This window comes from Drosophila sechellia, chromosome 2L (assembly GCF_004382195.2).
Source record: "Drosophila sechellia strain sech25 chromosome 2L, ASM438219v1, whole genome shotgun sequence".
NCBI classification, from domain to species: Eukaryota; Metazoa; Arthropoda; class Insecta; order Diptera; family Drosophilidae; genus Drosophila; species Drosophila sechellia.
The window spans coordinates 13,511,137-13,536,758 of record NC_045949.1 but is presented as its reverse complement, the minus strand read 5'-3'; the positions used below and the strand labels follow the sequence as shown (position 1 = coordinate 13,536,758).

Sequence of the window (25,622 nt, the reverse complement as noted above, 5' to 3'; positions counted from 1 at the left end):
TTAGCATGTTTCCCATTGGCTTCGACACCTGCATGACCTTAAAATACCAATTAATGGAAAGTTTTCGTAAGACCAAACTTTTTATGTATGAGTACTTTGTAATCGCGAAACCAATGATTTTAAAATCTTGTTTCCAAGTCAGCCTATTCGAAATCTTTCGCTTTTTTAAATGGGTTTAGAAAAACACACTTTTCAAAGCCTTTTCTAACCATAACCCAGCGGGGACACACCCCAAACAGACTTTGATCTTGACACTCCTCCACATGAAGGCAATGTTTGTGCTTTAGTGAAAACTGTCTTTTTAGATCTGATCATTTCCTTAGGATAAGTACCTCCATGTATATATAACTAATCATTAAAATTAAAAAATTTGCCAACCGGGGAATCGTTGGCCGAGATAAGACAGCAATAGGCCATCGATTGCACGCCCGGTGGCTAATCAAATCGTTCCCGAGTACGAAGCCCCCTTATCACAACCCCACCTGAAAGGTGGATCGTCTATAAAAAGCGACTCGTGCGACCGGACGACTGAGTAGTATAAATACCGTAGGTACTACGATCAGTCGGTAGAACTCTCAGTCAAAGCAATAATGAAAATCTTCGTGGCTATTTTGGCTTTTGTGGCCGTTGCCAGTGCGGCTTCCGTGGGCCAGCCCATTGGTGAGTATTCCAGATGATTACCAATGCCCGAATATTTAGCATAACTATCCATTCGATTCTCTAGAACCCCAGTCGATCTCCAGCACGATTGTTGATCTGATCGAGGGCATTAAGGAGCAGATGCCCTGTGGCTTTACCAGTGTCGGCCTTCCGCCATTGGCTCCTCTTAGGATTGACCATCAGGATATCAACATCGATAGCAGTGTGCTGAAGGCTCAGGGAACCATTGATCACTTCCGTCTCAACGGTCTGAATGAGTTCGACATCGATGAGATGAAGGTCAACGCCATCACCAGCAAGGTGACCTACAAGTTCACTTTCCGCGACGTGAACGTGGACACCCAATACGATTTGAGCGTGCTGCTCAAGAAGTACGGATTCACTATCAATCTGGTCGGTGCCGGACATGCCAAATTCGCCATCAAGGATATGGTTATCTGGGGCACTCTGAAGTACTCCCTCGGTGTGGTCAGCGGCAACCTGAAGCTGAAGTCATTGGAGGTCCGCACCCACTTGGGTGAGGTTGACTCCGAGATCGAGGGCATCCTGGGCGATGGCAGCATCAACGAGAAGATGAATGAATACCTGGCCGAGGCCGTGGAGCTGGCCATCAATGAGAACGAAGATCTGATTGCCGATACCATCGAGAGTATTGCCCTGCCCGCCGTCAACAGCGTTCTGGACGACATCAGCATCGCCGAGATCATCTCCGGTGGTGGTGGTGGGGGTGGAGAGAAGGAGGCCTGCATTCCCCCCGAGTTCGACTGGTAAACAAATCATCGGTCATTAAACAACCGTTTATGAATCAAGAATTCGTCACCTGGCTCTTTTCTTAGGGGGAATGGCTGGCTTTCAGTCGGTTTTTCGATCATTGTATTGGGAAATTTAAACGATGTTTTAAAAAGCTTAATATTTACAACATCTATTAGCTATCATTATATTTCAAAGGCGGTCTAATCTCAAGTTGTGTCCTATCTGTCATAAAACACTTTGCCAAATTATTTGCCGATTAATAAAGTACTTCACATGCACAGAAAAAAATATAGATTCATACGAAAAAATATAATAAGATATAGCGATTTTCAGAATATGATTTTTATATTAAAGGGAATATCTTAAAGCATTGTGCTCAATAACTGACCATTTTGTGTAAATAAACAATAATTTTCATATCGGAGGAATGCCCCTAATATTTTTTAAAACCTTTATAAACACTAATTATTTAAGAATAAATAACACACTATTCCATATTTCAGCCAGGTTTTTGTAAATATAAACCAAGAAAGCATTCGCTGTTTATTCACTGTATATACAAGTTTTCCTAATATTAAAATTTCTTAATCTAGACACTGATATTTTCGTGCTGTGTACAGATAGATTATCTCAATGGTCGTTTTCCTATATAAGAGGAATGGATTTGGCAAGCTTCGACTAGTGGATTTTGTTTGCCAAAAGGGTTAACTAGTGTTCTGTGCTAAAAATGAAGTTCCTGATTGCACTTATCGTGGCCCTGGCCAGCTGTCAAGGTGCCGAAGTTGCCGAACCTTTGTCCGGTGAGAATATGAAGAAAATTTGAAGGAAAATGTAATAATCATACTTAATTTCCAGCTCAAGAACGCTCTATCTCCAGCGTAATTGTGGACGGACTGGAGGCATTCAGAGTCGTCCTGCAAAATGGTAGCCCGAGATTTGGAATCCCTGTGATGGCACCCATGAAAGCGACGCAGAGGTCGTTCGAAATCAACTCGGGAGAATTCAGTGGCACCTTTGGAGTCGAGAACTTCGAACTGCAGGGCCTCGATCAGTACGAGATTATCACCATGAACATGGACGTGATCAGGAGTCGCTTGACCTTCAACATCAACTTCGCCAGCCTCAATTTCACCACCGATTACGAGGTGGACATGGGCAGTGGCTATCGCATCAAGCGCAACGGCGGCGCCTTCTTTGCCCTCGAGGATCTGAACATCCAGGGCAGGATTAGCTACTCCCTGGGCGTGTTCACTTCCCAGCTGCGTGTGAAGGATGTCCTGATTTACCCCTCCGTTGGCAATGTCAACTCGCAGATCGAGAACCTGTCCAAGTACCGAATCTTCAATCGCAAACTCAACGAGATCATCGAGGAATTCGTAACCCTGACGGTCAACGAAAACACCGACTTTGTGGCCGCCTGGGTCAGCGAACAGGCCACTCCCATTTGCAACGATCTGATCGGAGACCGAACTCTGAGTGATATCATTGCGATTATCACGGGAGGAAAGTAATTAGGCGAAATAAACTCTACATATTTTCCAAACCAAGTGCATAATCCTATTTTCGGTGGTCAAAAACGTGCGGGCCATAAACCATGTGCGATTGGTTTATTTCTCTGCCCACCAGGGCAGGTGGAAAACACGCCAAAACAACTTGGCCATTTGCTTAATCTAATCTCACAGATTAGGCTTATAATAGCATTTCCTTTGCTAAAATTGATTAGGCCCTCTAGATCTTTAGTTTTTTATAACTCTACTTTTACTTTAATTTTCGCAAAATCATAAACTTATTTCAATTGGTGCTTGTGTAGAATTAGTATTGTTTTCAAAACAAAGGAAATTTAACTCAAAAGGTTCTGTTTAGTAAAAACTGTTGATTTGGTCAAAGTTAAAAGTTATTTTGTCAAGAAGATCATCTTCAGGAGTCTTTTTGAGGGGCATTCTAGTGAACTTTTCAGGTTGCATTTTATCAGATTGTAAATAAAAATTCCCTTTTTTTAGATTAGCCCAAACAAAGCTCACTTGTGTTGCATACTTTTCTGCGAAGGACTTTTATATTTGCCAAAGGCTATTTTTGGCTGAGCATATTGAGCAATGAAGTGATCAAATTTCACTGCATACTTTCCAGTGGTATGTCAAGTAAAATAAGTATGATTTGAAAATGTCAAATGTAAAGTGAGTGCGCAGAGTTTGTAAAAAAAAAGAAAAGTGTCCAATCACATTTTGAATTATTATTACAAATATCAGTAGTTTGCAGAATATATTATAAGTAGTTAAAAACTACAACTTGTCTTTGCTTACAAAAGACTTAGAAAATCGTTCGGAAACGGTAAAATTATCTATTTAATCAAATTAACTAATATATGTGACCATATTGCAACGGAGTTAACAAAATATTTGTTTTGTGTACGCAAACCTATGTATGTTTCTTCTTACCATACCCTTGTCAAGGTTATACCTATGTTTGTTGGGCAGCTGATAACAAAAAACATACGAGTGCCAAACCACCCAGACAGCTAGACAGACCTTGACAGCGAATAAAGATAGATAGATCAATGGCCAATATGCTCTCCGAATCTAAAAACGTGTTTCACTAAGTTTAGCTGAAACGCAATTCAGATGACATAGAATTGCTAAATTTGTTGGGAAAAGCCTATTATCATCCGCGAAATCGGGAAAGAGCAAAACAAAATCCATAGCAGGAGTAACAATTGGGAGCTTATCAGCTTCGCGAGAGATTCGAACATCCCACTGCTAATCAAAACGTGCCTGCTGCTCCCATCAATTAGTTGAAAAATATCATTCATTGAGTGCGGAGGCTTCGAATTTTTATCAATAAGACGCGATGCTGAAATATATTCCTTTACTTTTAGTAGCCCAGGTTAGGAATGCTTGAAGCACTCCCGATTTATTAAAAAACTAAAAGTGTCTTTAATTAAACAGCTATTAATAGTGGCTGCTAAGCCCACTAATCCACAACTCCTAAACTCCGATGATCCAGTGCAAAGGGAGTTGGAAAGACAGGCCAAGGAGGAGACAGTCCACCTGCTGAACTCGCTGTTCCGATCTCAAGTCGCCTATTTCTCCGAGGTGAAGGCCGCTCTGAATCCGCAGACCAAGCGATTCCAAGACATCAGTCTTTACATAACGCGCCTGAGCCAAGCCATTAATGAGCAGGAACTGGACAGAAAGGATGAGCTGTGGCAGAAACTCTTCGATGAAGTAATTAATACCATCAATGGTATTCATTAAATAAACAAACTGATAATACTCCCTTTGCAGTTCAAGGACTCTCCCCTGCTGATTAATCGGGAATCCGAGACAGGACTCACCGACTTGCAATATAAGACACTCCTGACCGGCCAGAAGCTGCAGGATATATCTACCAAGTTTGTGAGCGATGTGGCCGATTACTTCTGGAAAATGGCCAAGATGAGTGGCAAAGTCATTGGCAATGGGATAGCGAACCAGAATGAATAGTAACTTTCAATAAACTTTAAATATATTGAACGAACGGTATGTCTTATTTCGCACATAATTATTCCAGCAACGTAGTCACACATTTATTGACAAACCCACACCAAGGCGAATCGACACACTTAAATATCCAAATTTGAATTGGATATTGGGTTGTCACATTTTATGGGTATTGTGTTGGAAAATAGCGGAAATATCACGCTTTAACGGTTTATCACACATTTCAATGCGTAAATTTAAGGTGTAAATCCAAACTTAAGCGAACTTCAGATTGTAAGTATCTTTTGGTAAAAGTAGCTCATCATCTTAAACTGTTTTTTATACATTTTTCCAACCCACTGTATCGCAAGCGAGACGCCTGCTGTGGAATGATAAATTCATATACACCCATCACGAATTCGTGAATCATTCGATGCGACAACCAAATTTGGACATATTATGAGTTAATTGCAAAAACGCAAAAGCTCTTCCGATTTGGCACTTCATTTGTTGCACTTTCCGCTGTCAATCGAGAACGAAAATAAGTTAGCGCAATTGCTATTGCAAGAACAAGGTGCAATTGTGCAATTGCAATTGAAATAGCAAAACGCTAGCAAAGTGCAAGATATTTTTAATGCAATTTGCTTTAAAAATAAACGCGTACTTTGTGGGTAAACGGGGGCGGCCAAAGGGGGGGAGTGGCAATGTGGCAGGGGCAGACGACGGACACGCATGCCTTCCACTCTGCCGGTTGCACATGTGTCGCTGATATTTGAAAATCCGCTCTTGTACACTGGGAAAAACGGGCATTACCAATGTCAAATTTATTGAACTTTAAAAAAGTTTAATTTAAAAAAAAATTCATGTGAATGCAGTTAAAAGTGATCTGAACGTAAACTATACAAAAATTAAAGTTTCTTTTATTTCTCATAAAATGTTTTATAATTTATAAAAAAGAAATTTTTAACTATATCAATTCCGTTACAAGACTAATACCATGTTTAAAACAAAACCAAATGTATGCATTGTAGTTTATTTACTTCCAATACTTAGCGTTTTGTGCTAACTGTATAAATAACATAAATTTGAATTGCTGACTAAGTAATATTTGCTAAGCACAGTAATTTTCTCCAGTGCATGGCCGGCATGTTTGTGTGAGCTTTCACATGTATTTGTGGCCCCAATGGCATCTCCATGTCATGCTCTCGAGCGTATCGACGCAAACAATTTCCACTTCCGAATGACACAGACATAAGCCATATCAAACGGCGTTTCGAAAAACACAAAACAAAAATGCGATATGCGGATGACAGTGGCAAACAGTTTGCTCAAAAGTCCGCCAGTCAATATTATTCGACAATTAAAAGAAAACAAACAATCGTTGCCCAAAGCGAAAAAGCAATAAAGACAACAGGCTAAACCGCCGACAGATAAGAGGTCAGAAGTTGAGATGAGATTGTTCAATTCGAAATTGGAGGGCAGGTGCTAAAGTTTCGAGTTACCTGTCTGCGATTTCAGCTTTTGAACGATAAATATTCAAAAAAAAAGATAACAATGTTTACAGCTACTTATGAATGGTGGTATCTTTAAGATAGCAATAAATGGTAATACCGTTCACAAAAGCAACTCAATAAAGATAAGTATCTGAATGTAAGCAAATGGAATGATATTACAAATAGGTAGCATATACATTCGTAGATTAATATGCAATTAAAATCTAATTTAGATATAGATAACTACGAAAAAATGAAAAAGAAACCAAAAGATACTATGAACTGGGTCGCAGAAGGTGCACAGCCATGAACTTTCACCAAATAATCGAGTAATTATTAAATATTGTACACTTAAATCGCAAAATAATGGACTCGAGCGTGAGTCATCTTGAGAACGAAATTAATGGACCCACTCTGCGAAAGGGTAGACCAACAAAAAATTCGTTTGGGGCTAATTGCAATCGCTTTAATGGGCAGTCGCAAGCCATTTGAGATAAGAGAGGAAATTTGTTTTTCACTACCGCCAGCGGCATTTCGACTGACTGCTGTTGTTGTTGTTTTTAGGGCCGACTATTACTTGGCTATTTACAAACAAAGCAAACAGACAACACGCCTTTGTGTTTGCATAAACACCGCGAACAATCGAACAAGAATTCCAGGTAGGTTATTTATGTTCAGACGAACGAACACCCGCCCCCCTTAATGAAATTATCAATTTGTAGTAAAACTTGCCATTGATATGCTGATATCGTGTAATCGATTTACTGTCTATTGTTTATGGATCCCCATTTATAGCTTCATATGCTAATTTTAGCCAACACATGTAGCCACACACAATAGTACGCAGTTTACAGAAATATTTAAGCAGCCATTGTTGCTGAAATTTGTCTAAAATATCAAGGCCTTGGCCTCATTTGTTACAAATCTCGCTGAGGAAGCAGCAAATTCTATATGATACATGAATAAAAATCACATTCGTAAATAATCAGCAACGCATTCTTTTTCTCGAATGCCTTTTAAATTAGTAACTAAACTTTGATTCGCGAAAAGTTCAATGACTTCTTAGCAGTTAAATGTGGTTTAAGACTCCAACTGATTTCGGTGAGTCAGCAGCTTACAATATTAAGGGCACTTTAAGTGCAAGAGCTTTTAACCAAAAGAAAACGGGCATTACCTTCTGAGATTATATCGATTCTTTAGATTATTGTCCATAAACGATTTTATTTATTAAGTAGTAGTATTTATGCTATATAGCTTCTAAATCGGCTACAAATGAAAAGGTTAACGAACAGATAGCACAGAATTTCTTTTATTTATTTTCGTTGGATACTTTTGACCTTCTCGATTTAATGGTGACCGTTACCGAAACCTATAAATAAGCATTTGGAACGGGAAAACGGCGACCAGAGTCCAACGAAAGCATCGTTCATCACGCTGACAGCGAATTAGAATCGGTATTCGATATAGTTATACACATATATTTGTATATTTGTGCATATTGGACCGATCGTGTCCGTGTTGCGGGTCAATGCCAATAAGAAAGTCGCGTGCGAAACGGTTTACGAGATCGTACGCTCTCGTATTCTCGGGTTTCATACATATCTGGTTTGCACGACACAGAGTGGAGTATTCGAGTATTCATGAGGTTGCTGCCGCTGCCGCTGCCGCTGCCTCTGACAATTTTGTTTACATTTTTGGTGAGCCTTTTGTTGTTGCTGCCTCTGCCAGAGATTTTCTAATAAACCATTTCAGGAACCGGTTTTCGGTTTGATTTCGTGAACGGTTTTCAGTTTTCAGTTTTCAGTATTCAGTTTTGCTGCCTGCCACAAAGAGGAAGAGGGCATCAAATTTCAGTCCCCGCATACAGACACACACACACACACATGCTGAAAATTGGGCAGAAAAGCTTGTTTTAAACAAAAAGCGAAGCTCTTTCTTTTCGATGAACACAGCGACAACGACAACACTTTCAATGGGCCCGCTGCGATTCGCTTGAATGGGCATTTTGGCAACAATAATCCTCGCCATCAACCGGGGGTTGATGTTGCCTCATAGATTTTCGGTCAGAGATTAGCATAAAGCACTCCAAACAAAGGCAACCACAAGTCCAGACGCTCGCGATAAGGGGCACAATGAAGGTGTGGATACAATTGCAGCGATAAACATGTTTAATCAAAGGATTCGCATCTCTTCCCGCCGACTTGACACACAACTCAATGGGCCCAGTCAGTCCAACGAAAGTCACGATAGACTCCACTTCCCGACTCCGAAACCCTTTTTTTTCACTGTGTCTTTGCATAATTTATAGCACATTTAGTTGCTCATCATTTCTGGGGCACACCTCCGAATGCTCCATTAAACCCAGTGACCCTTGAGCTAAAGTTGGGAGTTAGCAGCATTTCCTGGTTATGGGGCATAAATTTGCAAGCCATTAAAAAACAAACGAAATATATAATAAGAGTACTGTTATATTTGGAATCTAGCACTTACACATTTTACGTTCAAAAACCTATTTTCTGGTAAAACATTTGTGCAGCTGCTTTCAAGCGGTTAAGCTTTGATATATTTCCATTAAAATACTTTTAGGTTGAGTATTGCTTATTATAAACATTATATGCAATGCTAATCAAATTTATTTATTTATTTATTACAAAGAGTGTAAGGACCCCCCTTTTGGATACACTTAACAGGTGGGAATGAGAACCTGTAATTTGAAACTTAAACTAAACATCATCAACATTTCAGCAATATCTGATTGTACAATTGGGCCACTTGATCTTCTTATTGCCACTTAATAGGAAGTTAAGCCTCCAATATTTACAGTATAAACAGGTGGACAGACATAAACTTTGATTGCTAAACTATAGTGTAACTAATTATAATCATTAAAACTAGTTGCTCTAATAGAGGGGGACTCACCTTCAATGCAGACCACATGGTCCCGAATGGACTGGGCTATCTGGGCATCGGCCATGGGCAGCAGATCGATCAGTTCGTATATGGCATAGATGGATGGGTGGACGCTCTCGAATCGCTGGATCTCCTGCCGGATGGCCAGCGAGTTGCTGATGAGCGGCTGGGGAGGATGGGCCACCAGGATGGATGCTGAAGCCGATGCCGATGCTGATGATGATGGCGCTCCGGAGGCGGAGGCTGCTGCTGTGGACGCGACATGGTTATGGCGCTGCGGGGGCGGCAACTGGTTCTGGTGGGGATTCTGCAGCTGATTATGGACCTGCTGCGGATGCGGATGCGAGAGCGCGTGCGGATGCGAATGCGGATGGTAGTTACTCATGGCGGGGGCGGTGGAATCGAGAGTTAGCTAAGTTTTTAATTAACTTAATTTACTGGCACACACACTCGACGCGCACACACGGTACACACACACGCACGCACACTACAAAATTGCGATGGCACAATTTTCCCAAACGAACAACATTTTCCAATAACAACAATCGGGGCAATAATTCGCTAACTCGACCGATTTTGGAGTCGCAGTTTTCAGTTCACTAGATCGATTTGGCACCTGCACAAACAATCAAAACACTTTTGTTTACGCTATTACAGTACACAATCAAATGGCATTTTTCTAACAGTTATATTTGATACACTTTATATTTAGTTATTTTGCACTTTTCTCCGATTTTCCCGCTTTCATTTGACAGCGAAAAGGCGAAAATTTACTACGAAATCAACAGAAAAGTGCGAGAATTTACGTCGAGCCCAGCCGAGTATGTAAAAGTATGTAGTTGGTGCGAGGCGTTCCACAACAAACTGTGGAAGAAGAGCAGGTACAGTGGTAACTCTACCGAGCGAACTTCCACCAACTCAAATGGGTGATTTAATTTTAAGTTGCAAGATTTTGTACCATTAATTTACAATCAATGGTTAGATAGTATTAGTGTTTGCATTACATTTGACAAACATGTAATCACGGCATGTTTTTATGAATTACATTTATGGAGTAAGCACTGTACTATGAAGTGCAGAAGAAATACCAAAAACGCCAACCAGAAAAATCACCGTAATAGACATAAATACTATATTCGTTTGGACTGGTATCGATAGTAACGTATTAGAATTAATTTAGTTCAATTAAGTGCCATCTATTTGTATGTATTTTAAGCCAACATTTTTTTATATAGAATTTAACCATTTATAAAAATAAATATTTTATTTAGAGTATTAATCCCAATTGGAGCCCGCTAGGTTCTTATAAGCAATGAGTCCGTTAAGACCACTGCGGCAACTCTGATGTTATCGATAGCCACCGGCTGCTTAACGATAAGTCCATGCACTGCATGTCGTAATCGTAATTTGTTAAAAAAACACATTTAATTAATTAAAACTTTACCAAAATGGCACAAAGTAGGCTTGAAAAGATTGGCACAATCTTCACCAGGTATTTACCCACCTAAGTAATATCAGAGCAAGCTATAAACACCCGACTTTTGCAGAGTTCAGGGCCTCCTACGCGGTGGAGCTATGAAACCCGAGGATAAACCCATTTGGTTCGATGTGTACGCCGCCTTTCCGCCGAAACTGGAACCGCGATTTGACAGACCTGCACCCGAGATCCCAGTGCGTCAGATATTTTATGCCGAGGATGTTGTCCGAGCGTATGTTATTCACCTACATCCGGGCTTAAACCAAAACTAACCTAATCTTGTACACCAACAGAAAGCTGCACAAAGAAAATAGGCCCCAGGAAACGATATCCCTGTTTGACAACAGGCGCAGCACGCAGTCACAACAATTCGTCCAAATATACCAGGACCTGAAAGGACAAGGAGCCCTCGATGAGCAAAGGATCTACGAGACTGCACTGGATCTCTTGGCGGAGCAGCGCCAGCAGGCCCGCCTGGAGGCTACCCCAGAGGAATCCCTGCCCGAGCAGGATGAGGAATCGAAGTCCCAGCTTCTGAGCGACTTCAAGGAGGCTGTGGTAAGCCAGCAAACCACGTCGTCGCCTGCACCACCTGCTCCCAAGGGAAAAAAGGAAGCGAACGTGGGCATTAACATAGACAGCTTGTTCAAGGATTAGGCGGAAAATCTTTTATAAACTTAAAATAAACTTGTTATATGTAAATCAAACGGCCAATGCATCGTTTTGGGACTCGTGGCTGAGTTGCGTCTGCAGGTTTGACAGCTTGTTCTTCAGCACCTGCACACCCATGATAACAATGTTCTCGGGCTTGAGGGCACCGGCGGATTCGACGTTGAAGAAGAACTTGTTTGGCTTGGCTTCCCAGTTGTAGGGCGCCTCGTACTGGTCGTCCTCCAGCTCAGTGTGCTCGCTCTTTGGCCACTCATCTGGTTTGGGATACAGAGTGTGTCGCATGGAGTTGTCCGGATCGTACTCGAAGCACACGCCTGCAGTGGGATTCCACTTGGCGTGTTCCTTGCCAAATCCCTTCTTGGCGTAGGCGCGCAGCTTCAGCTCCTGCCCCTTGCGCAGCTTGATTATGAGGATCTCATCGTTGCTCTCGCCGTACTCATTGTCCTCCTCTCCCTGGTGGCGGGACGTCACTGGCAGGACCTTAGCATTGCTCGACTTGAGATCGGCGGTGGTCACGTGGCGCGTCTGCTCCTCGCTGCACTTTACGTCCAGGGTGAACTCCACGCTGCATTCGGGGCAGAAGTCCAGGCAGATACAGTCGCGCGTGTACTGCAGACGCTCCACGACGTCGTCGGAGATCAGCGGTATAAGGCCTATCCGGTGGGCCAGAAACTCATCCGAGAGAACCGTAGAGTTGGCCTCCAGTTGCACCCAGTCGATGGCCAGCGTCGGCGTCTCCGCGATGAAAACTCGCCGCAGGCTGTTGGCCACGCTCAGTTCCGTGTCCTCCAGGACGAACTTCACGTTGTCGTCCGTCAGCTCGGTTATCTGCACGGACGGCTGGTTGGCGTACGGCATTGCGGCTTTGTTTTGATGAAATTAAAGAAATTCACGAAAAAAATAACCCGCTCAGTGAAAAGAAAGCGATGGAAGTGCAGCGATAACAGCCGGCGATAAGTCTGCCGATATCGATTGTTGTTCTTGGTTCGGATTAAAAAAGCTAGACTATATAGCTAGATTTTAATTCTGTTATTAAATTGAAGAAATTAGATAAACATATTTTAATTTAAATATATCAAAATACTAAGAAAATTGTTTTGAATTAAAAGAGAATAAACGCATACATCAACATGTTTGCAGATATAACTAGTTAATAAGCTTTAAGACTTTTCGGGTATCATTTAGCTGATTGATACGAAACTCAGTTCCACCTCTGATTTTGCGACTGTGAGAATGTTGCGCCTGTTGAGTAAACGTTTTTACTGCAAGATTGCAACGAAATCGAATGAAAAGGCCACTAAATTGTACTTCAAGCAGCTAACGCATCCAACCAAGGTGCCACAGACACCAGTGGACGCGGAGTTTCCCGACACCAGCGCCTCCGAAATCCAGATCGACACGAAAACCATCCAGTTGCTGGAGCGGCTGTCGCTGGTGGATCTGGATAGCGAACGGGCGCTGGCCACGCTGAAGAGCAGCATCCAGTTCGCAGACAAGATTGCCCACATCAATACGGACCACGTGCGTCCACTGTACACGGTGCTGGAGCATCAGCAGCTCCAGTTACGCAACGACCAGGTAACCGAGGGCGATTGCCGGGCGGAAGTGCTCCAGAACGCCAAGGTGACGGACGAGGATTACTACGTTTCTCCGCCGGGCAACATTCCGCTGGAGCAATGAGCCGCATACAGCGATGCTTCAAGTCCCTGGCTTCCGCTGGCTTCTTTCGCACCGGGGAAGACAATAAACTGGAGCTACTCAGTCATGGAAGGGAATACGCCAAGCTGCTGCAACAGCATTGGACACGACTTCGTCCCCTGGCTGCTCACCTGGGCGTCACGAAAGAACCCATAAATCCCGTCAATATCCAGCGTTTTTCCTTTCCACAAAGCCAGCAATTCCGAAACAATTTCCAAAAACTCGTCAAAGATCATCCCCGAAAGGCCAAATGTCCCACTCTTTTGAAACACCAGAGCACTTGCCCCGCTCCCACTAGCAATTCCTTATTTGGAGTAAAGGGTCCTACGCTACATTTAACCACAGACTTCCTGGTGGAACCACATCGCGCCCTGGAACACTTCTACAACATGCAGCGTGAGAGCAAGATCTGGTGGATGCGACTTTCCTCGAATCCCAGTCGCTATCGCATTGTTCCTTGCGATTTGGCAGAGGATCTCAATCCCAAAGACTATCAAGCCATCGATATCCGCACGAGCTACGGTGATGCAGGAGAAGTGACCGTGGAGCAACTGAGCCTGGTAAGAGTAGTGGACGATAAAGACTTCCGGCTGCCCGATGCGCGAACGGGTGAAACTGTGCAACCGACTGTCATACGGTCTGTGATAGAGCTGGAAACTGCCACCTGCGGTAAGTGGTCATCATAACTATCATGGGAAATTTTTCTATATTATAATTCTTCAGCTCTGCTCCTGGATGGCTGTGATCATGGCCGGGACTCGCAATCCCTGCTCTTACACCGCGTCCTGGCGCCATATCAATGTGGAATCGCCTGTGTGGAAAGTGATTCCGAGCTATCGGCGGACTTGGCTGATCTTGGCCAGCATCTGAAGCATGTTCTCAACCACGCTGGTCTTCGACTTTCTGAGGGAAGTGGACTTTTTTCGACTAAGGACGCTTCTCATTTAGCAGAGCACTTGCTGGAAACGGATATGCTGGGCATACCTTATACACTTGTTATAAACGAGCAAACGCTGAGGAACGGACTGATGCAGTTGCGCAGCCGGGACACAAGGCTGGCGGAGACCATACACATAAGCGATGTACCGGACTATTTATTAAACATATTTAAAAACTGAAAACAACCAGGGGCTACATAAAGTCACAGAGATATTGGCGGACATTGAAGCCCACCACCTTGCCGATCTGCAGGACAAACTCCAAGCCAATGGTGCACTGCAGCCTAGCAGAGCCTTCCATTATGTTCTGTTCGCCGGAGACGAAGCTGAGCAGTTTGAGGTGCACCAAAGTTGAGATCTGGGAGAGAAGGTTGCAGGTCAGACCGACTTTCTCCTCTAGAATGGCGTAGAAAATGGCCAGCAAACGATCGATGCTAAAGGATTTGGGTCCCAAAGTGGTGGACATTTTCTCCGTGGTCTGAAAGTTATTGAAATAAGCAAATGGAATCATCGGCAGATTGAGTAACCCACCTTGGCTCTGGCGTTGACCGTCTGCATCCGTTTGCGCTGTTTTCCATGGTGCTTGACGAACAATCGCTTGTCCTGATTGGCGGCATTGTGGCTGGCCAAAAAGGCAGCGATCAACAGGAACTTGGCATAGTAGGGCAGCTCCAGCGACTGCGCCAGCTTGCGAACGCTCTGATCTTCTATGGCGGTGAAATCTTCAGCTTCCTCCGCGGGTTTTTCAATTCGCATATAGATCTGGGTTAAAGCGGAACGCAGAGGTCCAGCTATGTGCCGCCAAAGTCGTGAGATGTCCGTGGCATCCACAGTGCCGTCCAGTACGGGCTCCAAGTAAATGGACAGACACTTCCTGGCGGTCAGTTGGAGCTCCGGAACATCGCGACAGGCTTTGTAAAAGACGCTCAGAAAGAGATTTAGATAGTTGTTGTAGAAGTCTTCGGTTACGGCTTCCTGGCAAATCTCCAGACGCTTTTTATCCTGGGCGAACTGTTCCAGCAGTTGATTTCGCACCTGTTCAAAGTCAGATCCCAGGATGCGCTGCGTCTCCGCCTTGTTGTACTGCGCCAGGTGAAGGCAGATGACTTCACTAAGTCCGGTCTTGTTGTAGAACTTCTCAAAGGGCAGCTGGGAGAGCAGAATAACGCACAGATTCAGGTTGGTCAGCTCCTGCAGTCGCAGAAGAACGGGCAACACATTGGCATCCATGTCACGCAGCCGTTCCGCGTTATCCACAGCGATGAGAAATCCCTGATCCTCCACGCGTGGAGCGGCCTGCCGACGTAGCTGTTCCACAAAGTCCAGCATGTTGTCGACCTTCAGCGCATCACCTTGCTCCGGTACCAGCGAGTCCAACAAGATCTCTAGCATGATCTTGGTGGTGTAGCACTCGATGGCATTTAAATGCGCTGTGCGAACATTCTGTCTTTTTCCACATTCTTTGAGAAAAGCTCTGGTCAGAGCTGTTTTGCCGGTTCCACTGTGTCCGAATAGGTAAATGGCCGAGGGATATGCCTCACTGGAATCTCCTATTAGCTCGCCCAGCGTTTCAATGGCCGCCTCCCGACAGGGAAACAGCGGCTCCAAGGAGGAGCAGATGGCTTCCATGGTTGCCTTCCGCTTTTCAGTTTTCTCAGCTAGCCGGGGGCGAAGTGGAATTATTTAAACAAGCTTTCAAAAGGGAAAATTCTTCCTTGGTATATATTAAATAACAAATGAAATTAAGCCAATTTGTTATTAAAACTTTGTTTACAAGCAATGGTTTCAGTTTAGTATGACCATGGAAATGGCGCCAAATTATTCGCTCTGGTATATACCAGACGTGCGTAACAACCCTGATACCTTAGTATATTTGGAGCAATCGAAAAATATCGATATTGCTAGCAACGATAGTATTGGGGCCATCGATTTTTGTTCCAGCTCTAATTTCGGGTGATTAATTTTGTGCATTACTTTTCCAAAGAGTTTTTTCCACAACGCTCTACTCTTCCTGTCCAGGCATAGCCAGAATCCATCCCAGCAACGCCAGCTTAATCGTGTTGACGGCCCAGAGTCCGCGATTAAAACGAGAGCGAAGCTAAAATCCAGCGGAAACAACGCCCACTTGCTACACAGCGAACTCCAAAATCCGAAAATCCGGCGAACCGAACCGAAGAAACTACGCGTGTGGTTGGATTTGGACGAGCGAACACTGCACATTCCGAGCGCATTTAGCCACCCACGATGGCCGAGACATACACGTTTGGCACCTCGCTGGCCTCCATCACCTGCCACGCATGGAACAAGGATCGAACCCGTAAGTGCGACCCAAATTTATCATTCGGCACCGCGTGACTCACCATCACCCACTCCCAACCATTCGCAGAGATTGCCTTATCGCCCAACAACCATGAGATCCACATATACAGCCGGGAGGGCAGCGACTGGAAGCTGGCGGACGTGCTCAACCAGCACGATCTGCGCGTCATGGGCATCGACTGGGCCAAGAACACCAATCGGATTGTGAGCTGTGCCGCCGACCGTAATGCCTATGTGTGGACGCAGGGCGACGATGGCAAGTGGAAGCCGGCGCTGGTGCTGCTTCGCATCAATCGGGCGGCCACCTGCGTCAAGTGGTCGCCGGCGGAGAACAAGTTCGCTGTGGGTTCGGGCGCACGACTCATATCCGTGTGCTATTTCGAGTCGGAGAACGACTGGTGGGTGTCGAAGCACATCAAGAAGCCGATCCGCTCTACGGTCACCTCGCTGGACTGGCATCCGAACAACGTTCTGCTGCTGGCCGGCTCCACGGACTACAAGGTGCGCGTTTTCTCGGCCTTCATCAAGGACATCGAGGAGCCACCGACGCCGACGCCGTGGGGCAATCGCAAGCCCCTTGGCCAGCTAATGGCCGAGTTCCGCAACTCGCAAACCTCGGGTGGCGGCTGGATCAACAGCGTGAGCTTCTCCAGCGACGGTAACAAGGTCTGCTGGGTGGGCCACGACAGCTGCGTCAGCATCGCGGACGCTACCAATGGCAATACGGTCATTCGCTGCCGCACCGGCTATCTGCCCTTCCTGTCATGCGAATGGGTCTCGCCCACGTCCGTCGTGGTGGCCGGCTATAGCTGTGTGCCACTGCTCTACAGTCTGACTGCCGACGGCAAGCTGGTGCTGAGCGGCAAACTCGATAAGTCGCAGAAGAAGGAGTCGAGCGGCATCACTGCCATGAGAATCTTCCAGTCGATGGACCGCAACATGCGCACGGAGAACACGGACACGGTGGTCGATTCCATACACCAGAACGCCATCACCAGCGTGCGCCTGTATGCCGGCGACAAGGCGAGCGCCAGCAAGGTGTCAACCTCGGGCGTCGACGGGCAGCTGGTCATTTGGAATGTGGAGCAGGGCGGCATCAATGGCGGCATGCGCAACCTGCAGATCTAGTGCGGCCCGGAACGGACCAGCGTTACGTGTTATTGTCTGTTAGCGAGTGTGTTGGCCTGGCCAGGAGCGCAGTATTTGCCAAAATGTTTTCCAAAATCGCTTTTCCCATTGTTCTGTACCGTGCGAAAGCCTTTTTACATAAATTAACCGAAGAGATTGTTCTTTTCCCTCATACCCCCAACTTCCATAATGGTTCCGAAAGTCTGTATGTGTGTTTTAAAGTGTTTCACCTTTATAGCAAACTGAATAAAATGTTTTTTATTCGTAAAATCAAATGTAAAAGTGTTTGTTTTTTAATTATTAAGCGTTTCAATCAGCGAGAAATGTGGATTCGATCAACTGAGCTCACATAGATTTAATTATTCTTAATGGACATATGAGCGATTAATTTAGTTTTTTAAAGTTTTAAATCTTTATTTTTCCGTTTTGCAGATAAAATTAATTTAACGGAAATAAATTTGAATTAAATCAATGTGACCGCCGCGCAAGCGCACGAAAATACCTCAGCTGGCGGCAATCTTACGGAGGAGTGTGTGGTCGCCAGTTGGACTTCAGTTGCTTTAAAGGATGTTTCCTTTATTAAAACGAGGATGCAGCTCCATCTGATCAGAAAGTACGCCAGCAAGGCTAGCCGGGAGCACTACGCCAGCAGTAGCGTGAAGATCTTTCGACGGGTCAAGCCCCAGCAAAAGGTAAACAAACCAAAGAAGCCGGAGAATGTGGAGGATGGCCAAACAGAATATGCAGAAAATCTGGTCAAGGTGCAGATGATCTCGCGGAATCTGCACGCCCAACTGTTTCCACAAGCGCCGCGCAGCATTTCGGAGCAGCAGGTGGCCTCCGCGAAGGTTTACAAGGATGAGTTGCGTCGGCACGGCGTCGATATCGAAAGTTCTGCTCCCGTTTCGGATGTCCAGTTGAAATTGCCTCCTCTTAGGGGCGCCAATATTGAGGAGCACTTCCACAACATTGCCAAGGAACAAGTGCAGCCTTACGAGGAGCTACTACTTCCCCTGGTCCAGTGCGAGCAGCTACCGAAACGTCCAAAGCGATGGGCCTTCCATACCGGCTGGACAGCCTATGATCCTGAGGATGGAACAGCCACGCCGGTGGATCACCCACTGGAGAAAGGACTTGTCTTCGATGTGGAGGTGTGCGTTAGCGAGGGGCAGGCTCCAGTTCTGGCCACAGCCGTCAGCACCAAGAGATGGTATTCGTGGGTCAGCCCAAAGCTGACGAAACACCGCCTAAGTGTGGAGCAATTAGAGCCGTTAGACGTGGACACGGACTCAGAACGACCGCACTACACTCCGGACGAACTCATACCACTGGGCACCAGTGGACCTGGCCTGGTGGTGGGCCACAATGTCTCCTACGACAGGGCGCGCCTGAAGGAGCAGTATTTGATCGAGGACACGGGCACTCGGTTCGTGGACACGATGTCGCTGCACATGTGTGTCAGTGGAGTGACCAGCTACCAGCGGGCCATGCTGAAATCCAAAAAGGAACCAGCTGCCGAGGATCTGGGATGGCTGGAGCAGAGCTCCCTTAACAGTCTGGTGGAGGTCCATCGCCTCTACTGCGGCGGCGATGCGCTATCCAAGGAGCCGAGGAATATTTTCGTCGAGGGAACTTTGGAGCAAGTGCGCCAGAGCTTCCAGTCGTTGACCAACTACTGCGCCAGCGATGTGGAGGCTACACATCGGATACTCCGAGTCCTGTATCCGTTGTACGCAGAACGTTTTCCACATCCTGCTTCTTTGGCTGGCATGTTGGAGATGGGATCCGCCTATTTGCCAGTTAATTCCAACTGGGAGCGGTACATACGTGAGGCACAGCTCACCTATGAGGACCTTAGCATTGAGGCCAAGTACCATTTGGGGCGGAGGGCTGAGGAAGCGTGCTCCTTGCTGCTCGACGATCAGTACCGCCAGAATTTGTGGCTCTGGGACGAGGATTGGAGTGTGCAGGAGCTGAAACTAAAGCAACCGCCGAAGCGAAAGCCTCTGCCGACAGTGGAGCTCAAGGATTCTGGAAACACACCGGAGGAGCGACGTCTGCAGGCCAAGTTTCAACACCTTTATGATCAACAGGCTCTACTGCCAGCTCGACGACCATTGCTACCCGGTTATCCTCTGTGGTATCGCAAACTGTGCCGCAAACCACCAGCCAAAAGGGCAGACGAAATTCTGGAGGACGACGAAGAGCCGTGGTTCCCGGGAGCCAGCGAGATCAGCACCGGCATGCAGATTGCCCCCAAGCTGCTGTCCCTCTGCTGGGAAGGATATCCCCTGCACTTCGAGAGGGAGCAAGGCTGGGGCTTCCTGGTTCCATTTCGCAGCGATTCGGAAGGAGTAGATCGACTGCCCATGGATCAACTTCTGGCGCGCTGTCCAGTGCCGGAGTTTGCTCGCCTGAGCGCCTCGAAGGCGGAGAGTGATATGGCCTTTGACATGCTGCCTGGCCAGGTGGAGCAGCATTTGGGAAAGCGGGAGCACTACAAGAAGTTGTCCCAGAAGCAACAACGTCTGGAAACTCAGTACCAAGGTAGGTATGGGATGTTACTTATGTGTGAGTGGGCTCATCTATTCATGTTTAAGGCTCTGGCGTGTGGTGCAACAAGGTTCTGGATGATTGCTGCTTCTTCCTCAAGCTACCCCACAAGAATGGACCTTCCTTTCGGGTGGGCAACCCCTTATCCAAGGACTTCCTCAACAAGTTCGCAGAAAACGTGCTGAGCAGTGGTGATCCATCCTGTCAAGCTGCCGCCCGCGTCATTGACATTGCACGCATGATGTCCTACTGGCGCAACAATAGGGATCGAATTATGGGTCAGATGGTGGTATGGCTGGATCCGCAGCAACTGCCTGATGAACTCACTGTCGAAAAGTCCCAGCCAATAGCCTACGGCGCCATTTGTCCGCAAGTTGTCGCCTGTGGCACTTTAACACGTCGCGCGATGGAACCCACATGGATGACGGCCTCCAATTCGCGACCAGATCGTCTGGGATCGGAGCTGCGTTCGATGGTACAGGCACCACCGGGTTACAGACTCGTTGGTGCCGATGTCGACTCGCAGGAGCTGTGGATCGCTTCCGTGCTGGGTGATGCCTACGCCTGCGGCGAGCACGGGGCCACGCCACTCGGTTGGATGACCCTCAGCGGCAGCAAGTCGAATGGCAGCGATATGCACTCCATAACCGCTAAGGCTGTCGGCATTTCACGAGATCACGCCAAAGTGATCAACTACGCCCGGATCTACGGAGCTGGTCAATTGTTTGCCGAGACACTGCTCCGTCAGTTTAATCCCACATTCAGTGCATCCGAGGCCAAGGCTAAGGCTATGAAAATGTTCTCCATCACAAAGGGCAAGCGGGTGTATCGATTGCGAGAGGAGTTCCATGACGAACTGGATGACAGGGCGTAAGTAGTCACAAACCCACATCTTGGTAGCAATTAAAGCATGTTATTATCTCTTACAGCTACAGCAGCTACGAGGCTTCCCGACTGGCCATTCAACGCAACCGTACCGTGGCAGAGGTATTCCATCGTCCCAACTGGCAGGGAGGCACGGAGAGCGCCATGTTCAATCGCCTGGAAGAGATTGCCACGGGCTCGCAGCCTCGAACGCCGTTCCTTGGCGGACGTCTCAGTCGAGCATTGGAGGCGGATACTGGACCGGATCAGGAGCAACGTTTCCTGCCCACCCGCATCAATTGGGTGGTGCAGAGTGGTGCAGTGGACTTCCTTCATCTGATGCTGGTGAGCATGCGATGGCTGATGGGATCGCATGTTCGATTCTGCCTGAGCTTCCATGATGAATTGCGCTACTTGGTCAAGGAGGAGCTATCGCCCAAAGCGGCGCTGGCCATGCACATCACAAACCTAATGACGCGCTCCTTTTGTGTGTCCCGCATCGGACTGCAGGATCTGCCCATGTCGGTGGCCTTTTTCTCGTCCGTGGAGGTAGACACTGTGCTGCGCAAAGAGTGCACCATGGACTGCAAGACGCCCTCGAATCCGCATGGCCTGCGCATCGGCTATGGAATTCAGCCAGGTCAGAGCTTGAGCGTAGCGGAGGCAATCGAGGAGGCTGGAGGCAACGATGTCAGTCAGTGGGATTGGATAAAGAAGAGTTAGCTGCCAAATACTAGAGATTAAGTCATAAGTACTTAGTTGTTACTCAGGAAGTCAAGAAGACTTGGAATCTGTTACTAGTTCCTCTTAAATTGTAAGGCACAAAATGTTTCCCAGTTCCCAAGTCAAGGACACACTTTAATCTAAATGAAATGACCTATAAATATGTATTTTTGTTCTTTGTTTTCGGTAATACTTAACATCCAGAAGAATATACAAACGTGAGTAGTAGTAGTTAACCATACACTAGAAGATACAATCGGCGTAAGCCTAAAGAGAATGTTGTCAACACCTAACCTCATAACATGCTATCGCCGTCACCGTTCACAAGTTTTGGGCCAGCGATTCGATCTCGTCCAGAAAGTAGACCATGTCCGACTCCTCCAGGCAGGAGTTCTGCAGCACCAGGCGGAAGAAGTTGGGAAGCTGGCGCAGCGGCTGGTACGTGATCATCATGGAGCCCTTCTTGATCATGCCCTCCTTGACCTTCGGCGCCACCTTGTGCAGCCGGTCGTAGAACTCGCGATTGCGCTCCATTTCCCGCAGACCGGGCGGCACATACCAGAAGCTAATGTTGGTGCACTCGGGGCTCTCGAGGACCAGCTCGAATCCAGGACGCTCCCTCACCTTGGCCGTGAAGAACTCGGCCATGCGGAAGACCTTCTCGACATGCGCCTCCAGACCCTGGGTGCCCTTGGCCTTCCACATGAACCAGAACTTGAAGACATCCGCTCGACGGCCGCACTGGATGTGCTTGTCGCCGGTGTCGAAGGATGTGTCATAGAACTTGTCCTTCTGGAACAAGTACGTCGCATTGGTCGAGTGGCACTGGGCCAGCACCTGCTGGTGGCGCGTCAGGAAGGTTGAGCACTGCTGGGAGGCAGCCAGCAGCTTGTGAGGATTCCAAGTGACCGAATCAGCCCTGCCAAGAAACGCAACATTAGTTTACCCCTCGAAATGATCAACCAGGATATGTGGAACTTACCGTTCGATGCCATTGAGCAGATGACGATACTTCTTGGACATGAGCGCACCGCCACCCCAAGCCGCATCCACGTGCATCCACATGTTGTACTTCTTGCACAGCTCCGAGATCCCAGCCAGATCATCGAAGGCGCCCAGCACAGTGGTGCCCGCTGTGGCCGAGACCATCAGCGGCTGCCAGCCGTTCTCCAGGCACTGCTTAACCTGCTCCTCCAGGTCACTCAGCCGCATCTTGCCCACCTCGTTGGTGGCTATCTTGCGCACATGCTCGCTGCCGAAGCCCATGAACATGGCCAGCTTCTCCACGGAGTAGTGAGCGTCCTCCGAGGTGAAGATAATCAGCGGTTTGGCGTTGAAGAGTCCGTTTTTCTGCGGATTGAAGAGGTCAATTTTGTATACAAACTTATTAATACTTTTCAATATAACTTTTTTTAAAAAAACTTTATATTTAGAAAAGAATTCCTATTTTAATTGCATAAATATTTAAGTTTTTTAAAGATTTAATTCGTTATTTAGATTGGGATTTGGATTAAAGTCGTTCAACCAACAGACAACACAATTTAAAAAAATACTTGAAAAACACTATACGTTTTAAACTTAACAGTTTTAAAATATCGTTATCTTTATCAGTTAAAATTCTATATAAATCTTTAAACCTTTTTTATGAACCTAAATATCTGCTTTTTAATCTTAAAACCCACATCTTTATAGTTTATTTATCTGATTAAATCGTTAAGAACTTTTAGTATCACTTGTATATGTATATCACAGGCATGACTAACGATCACTCGCCAATCAGTGGACGCGGACTTCCGCGTGGATTGGCGGTAAACCACTTGGCTGCAATGGGGCACTCACCTTGGACTCGGGCGAGTGTCTGTAGCGGGCGCAGCTGATTGCATAACCGTTGGCTATCGAGCCGCCGGGACAGAAGATGCCATCACCCTGGCCGCCATTGGGGAAGCCCACAATGCGTCGCATCTCGGCCAGCACCTGCTCCTCCATCAGTGTGAAGAGTGGAGCCACCTCGTACGTGTACACGCTGGGATTGAGGGCATCGGTGAGCCATTGACCCACGAGAGCGTATGGATCCACACCCGAGTACAACTGATTGATGAAGTACGGATGTCCCGTCTTCACGGAGAATCGAATCGTTTCCCGCAGCAGCTCGCGCAGCTTGTCCTGCGATTCGCCCTGCTCCCGCAGCTGGAAGTCGAAGAGCTGACGCAGCTCCGCTGGCTCGTGCCACTCGACGACCTTCGAGGAGCGATTGGTGCCCTGGAAGACGGCCAGCTTGATGATCTCGTCCACGCAGGCGCGGATGAAGCCCTCAAACTCCGCCGCCGGATGGCTGGCCACAAAGCTGGATAGATCATCCTTGGTGCTCGTGATATTGTTATTATTATTATTATTATTATTGTTGGCGGCGGTGGCCAACATTTTGCTGGCCTGCTCGAATGCAACTGCGGAGGTGGAATCAGCCGGTGACGGCGTGGACGCCACCAACGCTGCCGTCGCTGTCAATGGGGTAACGCTTGCCAAATCATCGCCACTCGTCGTACTGTACGGCTTAAATATAGATTCCTTGAAGTGATGTGTGGGAAAGTTCTCGCTGGCCAGCATTTTATTGGCTCTCGTCTGCGGTTTATACTGTAGATGTCTTGGCTAGCGCTCTAGCTTTCCGATGTACTAGATGGTACTGTTCCTGGTGGTGGTGCTGTTCCTGGTGCTGCTACTGCTGCAGATTGCACTTGACAGTGATTCCGTGTGAACTGAGTGAACTGGCGATGTTGTTGCCGCTTTTATAAAAGCTCGACGACTTCCACAACTCAGAATCCGAATCCGAATCCGAAACCGAGTGGCGCTTATTACATAAAGGCAATGCCGCTCGAGAGCCGACGCAGGTGCCGATCTCACCTGGTTTGGCTCGTGGATTCTGGTTATGCGGCTGTTAGCATGGAAAGCACCTCGTTCCTGCGCAGTGCAGAGCACCCAGAGCACCGGGATTTCCCTGGTCCACTCATCCCAGAATCGCAGAATCCCAATTTTGGCTGGTTGGTTGGTTAATTGGCTGACTAATTGATATGCTCATGTAACACAATTATGTACGAGCAATTACGGCGTGCTGATTATGCGCCAAAGGTCTAATCTTCTCCAGCAATTTGCCGCGGCGTTTCTCTCTCATTAGCCGCAATCAAGTGTGCATTAAATGCAAATGCATTGAATAATTCCATTCTTTGGCCAATTGCAAATTGTGTGAGAAGATGGCAGACATAGATTGCCAGTTGGTGTAGGTCGTCGTCTGGCTTCCCGATATCTTGGTCAAGTGTTGCACGGAAAGCGAAATCTAATGGCGGATAGATATGTAGCTGATCTTGCTCGTCCGATGGCCTTGTCTATAGGGTATGGAGTGCATGGTGCTCTATAAATAAAGGTGCCACCACAACAAATCATCAACGGAAATTCCCCGAGTGTCTGCTATGATGTATTGAGATGTGTTCATAGGACACAATTGGACATGAAAGATTGTCTGTCGTCTGTCTTGCCCAGCGATTCCTTTCGGTTTATTCACCCTGGCAACCGCTGGTACTTCACCGAGGATCCAAATCGCTGCGCCATCAGGTGACACATCGCTTTCTGGGGACGGTGGCTGCTGGAATTTATGGGATGCACACATAACTCCGCCAAATAACTGACGATAAGGGGCTGGACACGAGCGAGAAAATACGAAAATAATTCAAAAAACAACAACCGGTTCCCAGCGGCGAGCAGCCCAAAATTTCAGGAAGCATTTGTGCTCGACGATCATGACGTTTTAGAAAAGCGAAAGTCAATCCGCGTCGTTTCCAATAAGCGAGTGCATGTGTGTGTGTGTGTCCAATTTAATTGCACCTAATGCAGTGAGACAACAATCGCTCTAGTTTTTCCTAACCCACCGAAACTAATTAGCCATATACACAATCTTAATAATGGCTGCGATTATGCTGGACACTGCGAG

General features: G+C 46.7%; 12 protein-coding genes across 13 annotated transcripts in view; 8 read left to right on the top strand and 4 right to left on the bottom strand.

The window, feature by feature from the left end:
* The window catches only part of LOC6611217 (centaurin-gamma-1A), a 53,448-nt gene extending 43,334 nt beyond the window's left edge, over nt 1-10,114 (bottom strand). Inside the window, exon 1 of the mRNA XM_032725799.1 lies at nt 9,281-10,114. Within this exon, the coding sequence (XP_032581690.1) occupies nt 9,281-9,656 (376 nt within the window). The 5' untranslated portion in view covers nt 9,657-10,114. The remainder of the gene's footprint in view (nt 1-9,280) is intronic.
* LOC6611213 lies at nt 537-1,472 on the top strand. The gene is made up of 2 exons (XM_002035733.2): nt 537-660; nt 725-1,472. Exons 1-2 carry the CDS (start codon nt 591-593, stop codon nt 1,429-1,431), a joined length of 777 nt encoding a protein of 258 aa, XP_002035769.1. The 5' UTR covers nt 537-590; the 3' UTR covers nt 1,432-1,472.
* On the top strand, nt 2,088-2,960 carry LOC6611212. The gene is made up of 2 exons (XM_002035732.2): nt 2,088-2,213; nt 2,269-2,960. Exons 1-2 carry the CDS (start codon nt 2,141-2,143, stop codon nt 2,922-2,924), a joined length of 729 nt encoding a protein of 242 aa, XP_002035768.1. The 5' UTR covers nt 2,088-2,140; the 3' UTR covers nt 2,925-2,960.
* On the top strand, nt 4,188-4,926 carry LOC6611211. Its single transcript, XM_002035731.2, has 3 exons — nt 4,188-4,293; nt 4,356-4,634; nt 4,695-4,926. Exons 1-3 carry the CDS (start codon nt 4,258-4,260, stop codon nt 4,890-4,892), a joined length of 513 nt encoding a protein of 170 aa, XP_002035767.1. The 5' UTR covers nt 4,188-4,257; the 3' UTR covers nt 4,893-4,926.
* A 518-nt stretch (nt 10,115-10,632) lies between the features above and the next one.
* LOC6611209 (probable 28S ribosomal protein S23, mitochondrial) lies at nt 10,633-11,455 on the top strand. Its single transcript, XM_002035729.2, has 3 exons — nt 10,633-10,763; nt 10,819-10,980; nt 11,042-11,455. The coding sequence occupies exons 1-3, from the start codon at nt 10,720-10,722 to the stop codon at nt 11,403-11,405; spliced, it is 570 nt and encodes a 189-aa protein (XP_002035765.1). The 5' UTR covers nt 10,633-10,719; the 3' UTR covers nt 11,406-11,455.
* On the bottom strand, nt 11,376-12,359 carry LOC6611208 (DNA-directed RNA polymerase II subunit RPB3). The gene has a single exon (XM_002035728.2). The coding sequence runs from the start codon at nt 12,276-12,278 to the stop codon at nt 11,451-11,453; it is 828 nt and encodes a 275-aa protein (XP_002035764.1). The 5' UTR covers nt 12,279-12,359; the 3' UTR covers nt 11,376-11,450.
* Nucleotides 12,360-12,629: 270 nt separating this feature from the next.
* On the top strand, nt 12,630-13,510 carry LOC6611207 (glutamyl-tRNA(Gln) amidotransferase subunit C, mitochondrial). Its single transcript, XM_002035727.2, has one exon. It carries the CDS (start codon nt 12,654-12,656, stop codon nt 13,098-13,100), a length of 447 nt encoding a protein of 148 aa, XP_002035763.1. The 5' UTR covers nt 12,630-12,653; the 3' UTR covers nt 13,101-13,510.
* LOC6611206 (DNA polymerase subunit gamma-2, mitochondrial) lies at nt 13,072-14,239 on the top strand. Its single transcript, XM_002035726.2, has 2 exons — nt 13,072-13,787; nt 13,842-14,239. The coding sequence occupies exons 1-2, from the start codon at nt 13,097-13,099 to the stop codon at nt 14,234-14,236; spliced, it is 1,086 nt and encodes a 361-aa protein (XP_002035762.2). The 5' UTR covers nt 13,072-13,096; the 3' UTR covers nt 14,237-14,239.
* On the bottom strand, nt 14,193-15,867 carry LOC6611205 (origin recognition complex subunit 5). Its single transcript, XM_002035725.2, has 2 exons — nt 14,588-15,867; nt 14,193-14,534 (listed from the first exon to the last, which is right to left on the bottom strand). The coding sequence occupies exons 1-2, from the start codon at nt 15,683-15,685 to the stop codon at nt 14,250-14,252; spliced, it is 1,383 nt and encodes a 460-aa protein (XP_002035761.1). The 5' UTR covers nt 15,686-15,867; the 3' UTR covers nt 14,193-14,249.
* Nucleotides 15,868-15,969: 102 nt separating this feature from the next.
* Nucleotides 15,970-17,774, top strand: LOC6611204 (actin-related protein 2/3 complex subunit 1A-B). 2 transcript variants are annotated; one of them, XM_032719083.1, is made up of 3 exons: nt 15,970-16,009; nt 16,076-16,373; nt 16,443-17,774. In XM_032719083.1, exons 2-3 carry the CDS (start codon nt 16,301-16,303, stop codon nt 17,501-17,503), a joined length of 1,134 nt encoding a protein of 377 aa, XP_032574974.1. In that variant the 5' UTR covers nt 15,970-16,009; nt 16,076-16,300; the 3' UTR covers nt 17,504-17,774. The 2 variants fall into 2 exon arrangements, with proteins under 2 accessions (XP_032574974.1, XP_002035760.1); XM_002035724.2 differs by lacking the exon at nt 15,970-16,009 and having other exon boundaries at nt 16,023-16,373.
* Nucleotides 17,775-18,093: 319 nt separating this feature from the next.
* Nucleotides 18,094-21,810, top strand: LOC6611203 (DNA polymerase subunit gamma-1, mitochondrial). Its single transcript, XM_002035723.2, has 3 exons — nt 18,094-20,050; nt 20,104-20,926; nt 20,986-21,810. The coding sequence occupies exons 1-3, from the start codon at nt 18,094-18,096 to the stop codon at nt 21,641-21,643; spliced, it is 3,438 nt and encodes a 1,145-aa protein (XP_002035759.1). The 3' UTR covers nt 21,644-21,810.
* On the bottom strand, nt 21,785-24,405 carry LOC6611202 (cysteine sulfinic acid decarboxylase). The gene is made up of 3 exons (XM_002035722.2): nt 23,483-24,405; nt 22,626-22,993; nt 21,785-22,562 (listed from the first exon to the last, which is right to left on the bottom strand). The coding sequence occupies exons 1-3, from the start codon at nt 24,245-24,247 to the stop codon at nt 21,965-21,967; spliced, it is 1,731 nt and encodes a 576-aa protein (XP_002035758.1). The 5' UTR covers nt 24,248-24,405; the 3' UTR covers nt 21,785-21,964.
* Nucleotides 24,406-25,622: the final 1,217 nt, after the last annotated feature.